The following is a 12,812-nucleotide window of genomic DNA, read 5'->3' as shown; positions in this document are numbered from 1 at the left end:
GGGGACAATGATGAATTCAGTTTGTTGACCCGTCTCAAATCCTTAAGTGGTCCTCAGGCAATTGGGCATATGGCTATTTAAGGGTGCTGAAACATGTGTTTTAGGATATGGAGTGCTTACAGCAGAACGAAGTGGAAATTCCATGCTGCTCTGTTAACCTTGGCCACCCTTTCTAGCACAGGCAATGCCCGGTCTGGAGAGCACATCCTGCCTGGCCCTGAGCCAGCACTTACCAGAGTTTCCTGAAATTCCCGCCTGTCATCGATGTCATCAACCTTGTAAGACCCAGAAAGGCTCAGGTAGTAATAGTAGTCCATGCTGGTGATGCCAAGGCTATGCTTCTGCTCTGCGGAGGCACCTTCGATGAGCTGGAGCAAGAGAAGGTGGGATGTGCCATGATGTGGACCACGAAGCACCCAGTCACCTCTCCAGCTCCTGCCACCACCGTCCCTGAGCTCAGGCCATGAGAACCTTCTAACCCTGCTCCCTGAAATTATGGGTGCTCCTAGTCTACAATATGTGAAGGGGCTTCCAAATATCTGCTCAACTTGTACTAGCCCCAAATCATCTCTGCAGTTTCTGATTCTTAACTCAGACAAGAACTGCAAGAGCTGAGGATTTTCCCTTGTCCAACAGAGGGAACTTTACTCCTACACTCGTGATCCCTTAGAAGAGGGAAAGCAAAACCGATTATAATCACTTTGTTCCTGCCAAGCTTGCTTACGCCTTCTTAAAGTGGAGCTGGCCCCTCCATGCTTCTCAGTGCAGAATGCATAGTAAAAACAGCTGTATGCCCGCTCTTGCCACATTGATTGTCCCTTGGCTTTTTGCTCCAGCTCTGAGGTCTGGCTTAGGTCTGGGCAAGATCCTTTCTAGGGCTCCAGCCAGTGCTGCACTGGAAAATGTTTGACCAACTCTTGGGAGAAACAAAATCGATCTGTAGTGTTTGCCAGTATTCATTGTGTAAATACTCCCACCACAACTGACTTCAAATGAGCAAAGGAATGTCACAGAAGGAAGCGGTGGGAAGGGATGTGCACAGCCCACGCGGGCCAGCTCCAGCACCACGACTCTGACCCAATGACATTTAGAGAAACAGAGGCAGCTGCTATCCATGCTTCTCCATCGTCAAGTTCCTTGTGTCATCTTGGCTCCCCTCCCTGCAACATCTCAGTAATGGCCTCATCTCCATTTCTGAGAAGTTCAAGGTCATCCTATGACATCAGGTGCCCTTCATTTTCTTCCCTGTGTTCTCAAAATCTTTTTGTACACCTCCTTTTTGGTCTTCTCCCCACTCCCAGCACGTGGTCCCCTCTCTCCCCACATCTTCAAACCTCCCTTTCTCTAACAGGCTTCATCTATAAACACGCTGCTCATTCCCTTCCCTAGAAGCTTTTCCCAGACTGAACTGTGAGCCGCAGTATCGACTTCCCCACCACGACTTAACCACCTGCGTTCGGTTTCTCCCCTCCCCACTCTGATGAAATTCCTCTGCTTTCCAGTGGCAAAGTACTTATACCTTTCTTGGTCCCCAGACCTGGGGCCCATCCCTGAGCATTTGACCCCATTGCTCATCCCCCTGAGGCTTCCCCTGGCTTTGGTGACACTGTAGGACCCTGAGTTTCCCTCTTCTCCTCAAACCACTTCCCTGTCAGCATCACTGGCTCCTCAGTGTCTCCTCATCCTACCCATGGATACCACCCCCAAGTCCTGTATGGGCATTATTTTTCCATCCACACTCACTCCTACTGGAGCCTCACCTATTTCACAGCTTCAACCACTACTGTCATGTCAGAATCTTGAACCCCTGAGCTCACCAGCTCCCAGCCTCTACCTTAGTGGTTTCTGACCTTCAGGCAGAGGACTCCTAGAGGGCGGTGGGGATTGCATTTTATTGGGAAGGGTCCTGACATCCATTCTGTACTTCTATATAGTGCTCAACAAACAAGGCACTATGTGTGTGCCTGTGTGTGATAAACACAGTTATTTTCCATTTGTGTGTATATGTTGCTTTGATTAATATAATTAAAAGCATTACTGAATTCACAGCTCATTTATGTATTTTTTCAACCAACAGATACCAACAAAAAGAATTAATCTGCCATCATTTAAGATGTCTGTGTAACCAAAAAGCATGAATGTGAGCTATCACTGTTTAACTTCCTTCTAATCCAGTGATCTTCAAACTAAAAACAAAACAATACAAGTCACCAGGCCTTTCTTCAAAGAAAATCTGATGTTGATCCCTAATGTATAAAATATTAATAAGAAAACCCAAGCATAAAACATTTGCTTATGGCATTATCATATTTTTAAAAAGTACTTAAAAACATTTTTTAAAATAGTTGAATTCAATGATTGCTAAGTCTGGAGTTCAGTTGAAAAGCACCCAGCACACTGCTCTAGCCCCAAACTTCCCATGGCTTCTGAGGGTTGAAGTGGAAACTTTTTGACTTGGTATTCAAGATCTCAAGCCTATTTCAAATCTTCTCCCCAACAGTCCATCTTTGGGGGGCATCTGCCCCTGTAAACTGGCTGAGGCCTGGCTCACTGATTGGCTTTCCCTCTCACCTTTGTCCTGATCACCTTGTCCCTGATCAGCCCCCGCCGCTCTCTATCAGGGGCTCTGCCACCTTAATGGCTCCCCTTGCCACCCCAGCCAAATCTCCCCACGTAAATTCCTATTGGGCAAAGAACCAAACACTCCTGCTTTTGTTTTACAGTTATGTCAACACTTTCCTGATTATTTAATTCTGGGGGAATTTTTGTCTCATCATTCCAATTAGAACTTATTCCCCTTGAGGGTAGAGACAGTCTCACAGGGCTGCACACTGACTCACACATACTATTGTAACAAATCCTCCTTGGCTTGTCAGCTAGACTGTCCAAAGCTGAGGGCTGAGAGAAAAGAATTTTTTTTTTTTTTTAAATAAGGAGAAAGGAATAGGAAGTAGGAAAGAAAAATCATAAAGGAAAACCTGGTAAAATATGTGAAAACTCCGTTCTCCGGGGTTCCTCATCACCACCCTAGATTTTTCCAGAAGGAAGTTGGAGATCTTTCCACCATCTGGTTCCCCACCTGGACTGAACTGGATTTCAAAGTATTTTCCCTGTAAGAAAGTTAGGGATTTTCTTCAATGGTGGGTGAAAAAAAAAAAAAACATGATGTTCCAAACAGGCTTCGAATACTGTATATAATTCAAGGAAATTATTAAAAGACACATTCTGAATTACTCTTAATTCTGGTCTAGACTTCCTCACCTTTTTCCTATCAGACAATAACTGTGCTTTTGTCTAATCACACAATTCTGTAGAGTGAGAAAGAATCCATCATCTAGCCTGACTAAATAAGGATATGCTATATTCCGTGCCATTTCCCCCTAGGAGGTGCTTGCTTTGCCTGCTCAACCGGAATATGTAAAGAATAGGGCAGATTAAAATGCCAAGGTCACGGGCTGGGATCCCCAGTACTGGCCAGCTGTCAAAAAAAAAAAAAAAAAAAAATAGAGAGAGAAAAAAAGAACAAGGCAGAAGAATCACATGGTACCCTTAATCTGATGAGTGAACTCTGTCAGCTACTTTCAGAGGAAGCAAATTTTCCCTCTGGCAGACTTCAATTCATGGCTTTGGGCAAAAGTTGTCAATCCTTTTTACCCCTGGAGCATCTAAAATGCTTATCTAAAATAAAAACACTTTATTAGAAATAAACTTCTTTCCAGCTACTTGTGGGTCTGGGGATTTTTGTTACTGTTGTTGATATTAATATTTCCAATTATTATTTAATTTCTGCTCATCGGGAACAAAGGAGAATAAAAGCCTGGAATTTAGTTGGAAAAGGTATCCAGATTGTTAATGGTATTTTTTTTCTCACTAGAACTTAGTTTCTCTCCAGTCCTCTGAAACTTAAGCACCCTCAGGGGCCAGGAGGGTAAATTTAAATTAAGGAAAAGCATCAGAGAGCGGTGTGGCCTAAGTCCAAACTGAAGAGCGTGCCCAGCCTAACTCGTTCATACTTAATATTACAAAACCTTGCAGGCCGACTGAATGTACGCATCTCAGGGCTGAACTCAGCTGGGCCTCAAGTCTACGACTAGAGGCATGAACTCACTGAGTACAAGAAAAGTACGTTGCATGCTCTGCAAATGTGTGAGTACTTGCTGCGTTCCTGGTAAGTTGCTTCCTGATTCCAGGTGTCAGAAAGACATCGAAAGAAGGCCACCCTCTAATTGTCTATTTGTCTTAATCTGATGACCCCTCCTCCTCCTGAGAAAACCAAAAACAAACACCCAGCAGCACCAGAAGTAGAGAACCACCAACCACGGCTATCCTGAGTGTCAGTGCATCCTGAGAAAAGCTCACTGGACACAATCCCTCTGTGCTTCCTATGGGGGCCAGCCTTCACCATGTTATGGAGGGAACAATTCAGTGCTGTCCCCTCACTCCCTTATCAATTAGGGGAAAATGAAACCAAACAGGTCACCAAACGCAGGAATGGCAGGTGTAGTAAATGGCAAATTCCTAAGTCCTTCTAGCAATAATTCTCAATTTTGGCTGTTAGAAACACCTTGACTGTTAGAAACACCTGAGGAGTCTTTACAAAATGCCAGTGCCTGGTGCCATCCCAGACCAAGTAAATCAGATTCTCTATGGACTGACCTGTGTAGTTTCAAAAAGTACTTGGGTGACTTTTTTATGTAGCTAAGGTTGAGAACAACTGCTCTAACATAATCAAATGCTTATACACAGTTCAAAATTGTCATACAAAAGTAAAAACTCCTAATTGCTGTATAGCAGCCCGAGGTGGGGGTGAGGTGGGGGGGAGGAGATGGTAAATTTTATAAAGGGAACAGGATATTGCATTTTGATAATTAAATGGAAAGAAATGTGACTCTTGGTAATGTTTTATTTCCTAAGCTGGGTGCTGAGTACACAGGTGGTTCACTGTATTATTTTTAACTACTGTTTGAAATATTTCATAATGTATTTTTTAAAATTAAAGATTTATAAATGGAAAATATATGAACTTTTATGATTCATAATACATGCTCATTGTTTAAAGAGAAATGACCCATAATCCCACCCTCATGCTAATTCCACCTTCTCCTGATCATCACTGTAATTGTATATTCAAACTGATTTACATACACCTTATTATGTTTTATATAAAATGCACGAAATGAGACCATATCGTAAATATTGTTCTGTAATCTTTTTTTTATATTTAACAATATATTATGAATACCTTTTTCTTTTTTTTTTTTTTGGTGGCTGGCAGGTACAGGGATCCAAACCCTTGATCTTGGTGTTATAACATGGTGCTCCAATCAAGTGAGCTAACTGACCAGCCCTATTATGAATACCTTGTTATAGAAGTCGTTATTAACAGGGAATATAGATAATTTATTCTTAAAGTATTGTTGGCTCAAAGATAATGAGCATTTTAAATTTTGATAAAATTTGCCAGACTGCTCTCGTGGGAGAATGTGTCAGTCTTCAGCCACTAGTATCTCTTCTCTGTTATTATTAACCTCCTTATTGTTTGCCCATCTGAGAGACAGAAATGATATAAAGTTTTAATTTACATTCCTCTCATTATTAGTGAAAGTGAGTACCTTTTGATGCCATCAGGCATGACTCTGTGTATTAGAGTGTACGTAAGAGAGTATGTGTGGGTGTGTGTGTGTGAGTGTGTGTGTGTCTGAACTGACCACCCACACTCTTTCCCATCTGTCCATTAGGGTTTGGGGTTGTGTAAAATTTTGTAATTGGAAAAATAACAAATGCTGGGTTTTTGTTTTTGTTATTTATAAAAATTGATGTATCCTCCACGTATAAAGAACAATTTACATTGGAAAAATGAAGGAAAATATTGATTTAATTATTTTTCTGCTCTTTAGATAAGGCAAAAGAGTGGGAGATGGATAACTAGAGAGTTAAATTTGGTCAAGTCCCTTTTTACAAGGCAGATTTAGACTGACAATTAGGGGAAAAAGGTCAAGTGAAAAATCTGTCCCCATCTTCTTTCCTATTTCATTACCTAGAAACATCTTCATGATAACACAACCCAGGCATGAACCAAAAAATATGAGTGATGAACAATGAATAAATAGAGTAATATTAGGCAAGAAGGAAATTGAGGGAAAATCTGACAGACATAACCCATCAGGGAACTTGACAATTATTACATGAGAACATAGTAAGAATTCTCTCGGAAACAGAAGCTTCCTTCAAAAATAAAGAGCGGAGAAGAAACTGTTTTCCCCCAAATTCTCACTTTATTTTAAAATGGCCTACTAGCAGCCTCACAGACGGCTCCTTGCATTCTTTAGTGCCAGACTAATCTATGGTTGAAAGAAGATGCAACATCTATATAAATCAAGGTTACTGGATAAACATTTGTCTCTTTGTAAATGTGGCTTTTTGTCAAGGGAAATAAAATCATATTCATCCTTGCCAGGCTTCCAACTAAGCCCCTTAGGAGACACCCAGACAGAAAGATGTCTAAATGGGCATTCGCAACAATGCATTTGGCTGACATTTTCATTACTTTGGGTAAGTGAGCCAGTTAGGTCCTGTGAGGCTGGGTCCAGTCATTTTTGAATGTTTCATGTTATATGAGTATACATAAAACAAATGTACAAAGCTGGGGGCTGGGGTAGGCACTCGGCTCACTCTGACCCACAGGGAGGAGGAAGGTTCTCTTCAGGGTGCCGGATCAGTCCAAGTGACAGACCAAGTTCTAAGAAGCAAAACCGCTGCTATGGCCAATGGTATCTGGGATACCCATCTATTTTACTCATTTCTTTGGGAAAGAAGGTCTTTTCTCCAGGGAACAAAGCTGCCACTTTTATCAATTTGTATTTTCCTTAGTGAGGCAATTCAAGTAGAAAGTTGTTTTTAAAATTATCTTGTTTGCATCCCTAAGGCTCAAAAATAACTTCAATCAAAGGGCAAACTGAAGCCTGACAGTGCACCACTATAGAAAAAGAAGAAAGGATTGAAAAGACAGCCTCCCGGTCGTACGTGGGAAGCTCTTATTTCCTTTGCGATACGGAACTTAAATCAGGAACAGCAACATCATCAATCAGGCGACACTGTCTGAAACAGGGAAGAGACTTACAAATCGGCTGGAGTTGTTGTTCCGGACGGTCTTGGCATTCCCGAAGGCCTCCAGCAGTGGGTTGGACTGCAGGATAATGTCCTTCACGTGCTGTGCCAGCAAACAGACCGAGGTTAGTGAGGTGCCAACTCCTGCCACATGGTGTAAAGCCAAACCTCCCCAAAGGGCCTGGTTTCTGAATGCAGTAACATGGGGGCCCTAAATCCGTGTGTCCCTGGGGGTTTCTGAAGGATGTATTCTTTCATCGTGACACACCTAAACCTATTTGTGTGTTCAGGTCTCCCAAGTTCTTTGGCTTGATGCAGGATCCCCTGGAGCCAGGACCACTGGTAAAATCAGGACCTGCAAATGAACCGAGACTGGATTTCCAAATGGGTTGCTGCAGCTTCACCCTGCACTTCCAGGTGTGCTGGGAATCACAGCAGGAAAGAAAGTGAAGCAAGAAGGCGCACCTTCCTTGCTATTCTGACTGGAGTCTTCACTCTCACACCGCTTCCCAATTACTCTACCTGCCCATCTCATGCCCACCTTTACCTGCTCCACCAAAAGTGAGAGTTATCTGTAGGGAAATCAGTTTCTCCTCTCCAAACAGGGTTATGGAAATACACACTTGTGCTCAGACATCGATGTGTGTGAATCCCCTGGGGGGTCTCGCTAAAAGGCAGATTTGGATTCAGAAGGTGGGGCTCAAAAATCTGCATTTCTAACCAGCTCTGTGGTGGTGCAGGTTTTGCCAGCACGGATTTACACTTTGAGCAGCAAGGGTCAACACTAGATTGTATGAGACAATTCCTGGCCAACTAGAGGGGAAGACTTTGGTTTTCAAATACCCCAGTCTGTGGCAGACTGAAAAGTGTACAAAACACACCATGGACATGAGACAGCCCAACAGACAGGATTTGATGTTGGAGACATCTTTCAAGTGAGTCATTCCTTGTACTTCTAATTATTCACATGCTCTGGTTAAAGGCGTTCCAGAAATAACAAGTCTTCTGGCTTGTGCTCTTTAGCTACTGACTAATTCCAAGCCAAGAGCTCTGTATCATTGTCCTTATAGGAAAACAGGAAAAGAAAAGTCAACATTAACCGTCTGCAGCCTGGCTAATAGGTTGTAGGCTGTAGCAAACAGGACTAGATGAAGGCACTCTTAATTGACTATGTAACAACCAAAGTGTTCCTTTGGCACCCTCCTGAACACTCAGAAGAGAAACTGCCACAAAAAATGAGAACTGGCATTCCATCCCGACTGAGAAGTCATCATTAATAATGGCATCAATAGTAATGGCAGCAAGGGCAAATTCTGGGTGGTCCCTCCATAGGGTCAATTTCAAAGCTTGGCAGTATACTTCCAAGCTGCCTACTCTCCTTTAAAAACTCATGGATTTATATAAACTTAGCTTTTTTTCTAAAATTAATTTTGCAGCTCTTCATTAATCCTTCATATCTTTTGTTTGCTAGCCAGATGTGCCCGCAGAATTTAACCACACTCAGCTTCTCAGGGAGAGAATGAAAGAGAGGCTCTTCTGATATCTCCTCCCTTCTTTAATTACAGACTTGTACTTATTTATTTATTTTCTAGGTGCTCCATATAGGGTCGCTGATTTTTTTTATTAGCATATTCATTGTTACAAATCATACTTATTCTTTACGTCCCTTTTCCAATCTCTCCTTTCCCCCTTCCCCTCCCCCCCAATAACTATTGATTTGTTCTCTCCATCTGATAGATTAACTGTTGCTCTGTTGGTTTGTTGCCTAGATGATCTGTCCAGTACTGAGACAGGTGTGATCAAGTCCTCCCTATTATCATAAGTCAGATGCTTTTTCTATTACTCTGGAGTGTGCTTTTAGGAGAGAGAGGACCTCTTCTAATTACAGAATTTTAAACTGAGAATCTCTAAGCATATATCCATCCACCCATCCATCCATCTATCCATATCTATTTATTAACTCTCAGTGACGTCCAACACAATTTGGTGGCATGTGGTGAGCACATCAGGGAAAAGAGAAAGAGTAAATTAAAGGGTAGACCACTGATTAGACAGCATCCTGGATCCCTGTCTCCGTGTCAGCACTCTAAAGATAAGGGTATGATCACGTGGATGGAGAGAAGTGAGTGGACTGAACCACATCAGCCCAGGCTCTAGAGCTGCACTCACTGTCCACTGTGGGAGCCATAAGTCACGTATGGCTATTGAGCAACATGGCGGAGCTGAGATGCGCCGTCACTGGAGAATACACCCTGGATTTTAAAGACTTAGTACAAAAAAAGGAATGTAAAATGTTGCATTAATTTTTTTTATATTGACTATACGCTAAAATAATATTTTAGATATATTGGATTAAATAAAATATATTAAAAAAACTAATTTCATCTGTTTATTTTTACTCTTTTAAAATGCAGCAGCTAAAATATTTAAAACTACATAGGTGGCTTGCATCATCTTTCTGCTGGACAGAGCTGTGCTAGATCTTCCTTTTATTCAGAGAAAGAGGCCCCTCTAAGACCCTCCACGAGCACATGATGGAGCACTATTTAATTAGTACACAGAGCCACAATAAAGAGAAGAGTAATGTGTGTTTTTAAAGTCTACAGCTGACCATGGCAATAACATTCCTTATTAAATGATTCTGATTTTTAAAAATTAATCTTTAGAATGAATTCTACCTTGGAGCATGAATTCCAATTAAAAAAAAAAAAAGTCACCAGCAGTGTGTGCCATGTGCCAGCGATGAACACTATGAGCTTGGGCAGCCCCTGTGTACTTCAGCTGACCACCGCCATCAGCCAGTGCTCTCTGTGAGCGGGGCTTTCCCTGTTCTTGCTGATGGTGATTCTGCTATTCCAGTGAGTGAAGCTGCAGACAGACAAAGCTGTGTCTATCCATTCACCACATTCTCCTCTTAAATCTGTTGCCTCTCCGCCTTGGATTCCTCTCCTTTTCTTTTCACCTCTCATGTATCCTGACTCTCTAGGTCTTCTCCCTTTCCTAATATTTCCTTTATACTTGCTAATCTTTCCTTCTTTCTTTCTCTCTTTTCCCTTTCTCTCTTTCTTTTGGATTTTTTAATAAATTTCTTGAATCGACAATTTATTCACATAGTTCAAAACATAAAAGTTTCTAAATGGTATAGAGGAAGAGTACACACTTCTCCCAGTCTCCCAGCTCCCCTCTCCGAGGACAACCATTGTTCCCAGTTTTTTGTGTATCCTTCTAGGGATACATGATATATATCCAAACAAATACCGATACATGTTCTTTTCTCCTCAAATGGCAGCATATTATACACAAGGTTCTGAACATTGCATTTTGCGATTAATGATCTATCTTTGCAATCATTCCATATCAGTACATGAAGCCTCTTTTCCTATGGCTGTATAATATTCTATTATATGATGTACCATAAATCATTTCACCAGTTGCCTATTGATGAGTATTTAGTTGTTTCCAGTCTTTTGCATTACCAAAAATGCCACATATAACTTTATATGTGTATCATTTTGCATATATATCAGCAGTTAAAGGATAAATTCTCTTAAGCAAAATTGTTGAATCAAATGGTGTGTGCATATAAACTGGATAGATTTTGCTAAAATGCCCTCCACAAAAGTAGACTAGTTCATGCTTCTCCCAGCAAATATAAAAATGACTGTCTCTAAATTCTTACCAATGAAGTGTTTAAAATACTACAATATTTTTGCTGATATGATAAGTAAAGAAATAGTTTTTTGGTATAGTTTTAATTGGCATTTCTCTTATCAGGAAGGTGAGCATATTTTTATGTTTTATGAGTCATTTATATTTCCTTTTCTATGAGCTGTCTTTCATGTTCTTTGTTTATCTTCCTTTTGGACTGTTGACCTTTTTATTGATTTGTACAACATCATTATATATTAGGCATGTCTATCTCAAAATATGCTATTTCTTTACAGATTTCAAGTTTTTTGGTTATAGAACCCATGTCTTTTCTGTGGGAAAAAAATGACTTTTTAAACAGCAAATAGAGCCTCTTACATTGCCCATAGCATAAATTCTCAAAATGCGCCATGAGCAGCTCACCTGGACTTTGGGGCCTCCTCCAGACACTCTGGAGATGTAACTCATGATGTATTTGGCAGCCACTGTCTTTCCAGCACCACTTTCACCACTGAGGAAAGAAAGACAAAAATGCCCACCCATGAAGTAGATCATGACCAGCTCCCTCCCCGCAAATCAACAAAAACAAAAAGAAAACAGGCAGAAAATAATTCAGTAAAAAAATGCACAGCCCTGCTTGAAAAAGGCAAATCACAGCAGGATTAGTTCACCTCCACGATCTGTGTGAGCAACGCTAGCATGGTGTGGACAAGAATCTTGATAACTACCACTGTGCACAGGACAGACAGGTAAGCATTCTAAACGCCCAATAAAAGGGAACATAATTAGGAAAATAATGGAATATCAAAAGGATGGAATTATGCAGAAATTACAACTGACATGAAGACTGTAACATATGAAGTAATGTTAAGTGAAATAAATCAGATTCAAATAATATGTAAAACGTTGTTACAAAACCTTTTTTTAAGGTACATAACAAAAAATGGCTGGAACTACCACAAAATATTAGCAGAGGTTTTGGTCAAGGTAAAGAGGTTACTGGAGACTTGTTTTAGTTCATTATTTTCCAGACTTTTTGTAAAACATATATTACTTCTGCAATTAAAAAAAAAAAGAAAAGAAAAAGTAGGCATTCAGATTTTTAAACAATGTGCCTTGAACTGATGCAAGCTTCCTTATTTTAGAAGTTCTAAAATTAAACGATGAGGCAATATTAATCACATCCTGAGTAACAAAGACTACCTTCCGTTTGGTAGCTTTACTGCATGGGAAAAGCCTTTTGTTGATAGTGTACAGTCTGCTCTTCAAAATCCCCATTCTTCCTTCAAAATCTCCCTGAATTGATGACTTCAGTTCAAAACATGCTTAAGTCAGTCAGATTTCTCAACTCTCTATTGGTAGCCTTTGTGTTACCAGGATAGAATTAATTAGATTAAAGGAACCCACATATATAAAATGACGGTGGGATTTAGTATGAAAAATTTAGGCTGCTCTGAGTTTATAAGACAATATTTTTGTTTGTTCTTCATGATCAAGAATTGTGGGGTGCAGAGCAAATGTTCTTCTATGAACACTCAGCCTAATTCTGTTAGCAATTGCTGAGTTACCCAAGAAAAGAGGAAATAATTGCTTAAGGTACAACCAAGTAAGGTGGCCCCCACCCTCTAAAAAAACCGCAGTAAATGTCAAAATAATTTGATATTTCCAAACAAAACAAAACAAGAATTGAAGTAGCCATATGGCAAAACTCAGAAATTTGTTGAATTTTCTTGAACTAATATACTTGTACGTTTAATATATGTTTAACTAGAGAGATTATGGGGAGAAAAGAGGGACCCATTCTTTTTTCAGGTCTTAGGACCTCTAAAGGTTTGAATCCCTTCATGCAACTCATTCACCATCCTAGTGCTGAGCTCTTTGGATTCCTGGTCACATGAACAGGGAAACCAAAGTGAAATTTCATAAGATAACGGTAGCAAGCAGGAAATCAGTAAGTCTGGGATGAGGTGTCACATTGCTTATATTGGACATGCCGACTCACAAGTACAAGTAGGTTTGGCAAATTCAATTCCACGAGGAAATTATCATTTTAAATG

General features: G+C 40.6%; 1 protein-coding gene across 1 annotated transcript in view; it reads right to left on the bottom strand.

Moving 5' to 3' along the window:
• MYO1E (myosin IE) overlaps nucleotides 1-12,812 on the bottom strand; it is a 178,769-nt gene that overhangs the window by 71,787 nt on the left and 94,170 nt on the right. The window contains exons 5-8 of the mRNA XM_063089160.1: nucleotides 11,179-11,266; nucleotides 7,121-7,210; nucleotides 2,979-3,110; nucleotides 234-368 (exon numbers count right to left, since the gene is read on the bottom strand). Coding sequence (XP_062945230.1) covers nucleotides 234-368; nucleotides 2,979-3,110; nucleotides 7,121-7,210; nucleotides 11,179-11,266 — 445 coding nt within the window. The remainder of the gene's footprint in view (nucleotides 1-233; nucleotides 369-2,978; nucleotides 3,111-7,120; nucleotides 7,211-11,178; nucleotides 11,267-12,812) is intronic.

This window comes from Cynocephalus volans, chromosome 3 (genome assembly GCF_027409185.1).
Source record: "Cynocephalus volans isolate mCynVol1 chromosome 3, mCynVol1.pri, whole genome shotgun sequence".
In the NCBI taxonomy this organism is placed as follows: domain Eukaryota; kingdom Metazoa; phylum Chordata; class Mammalia; order Dermoptera; family Cynocephalidae; genus Cynocephalus; species Cynocephalus volans.
Note: the sequence above shows the minus strand (reverse complement) of the source record. Positions and strands in the feature narration are given on the sequence as shown.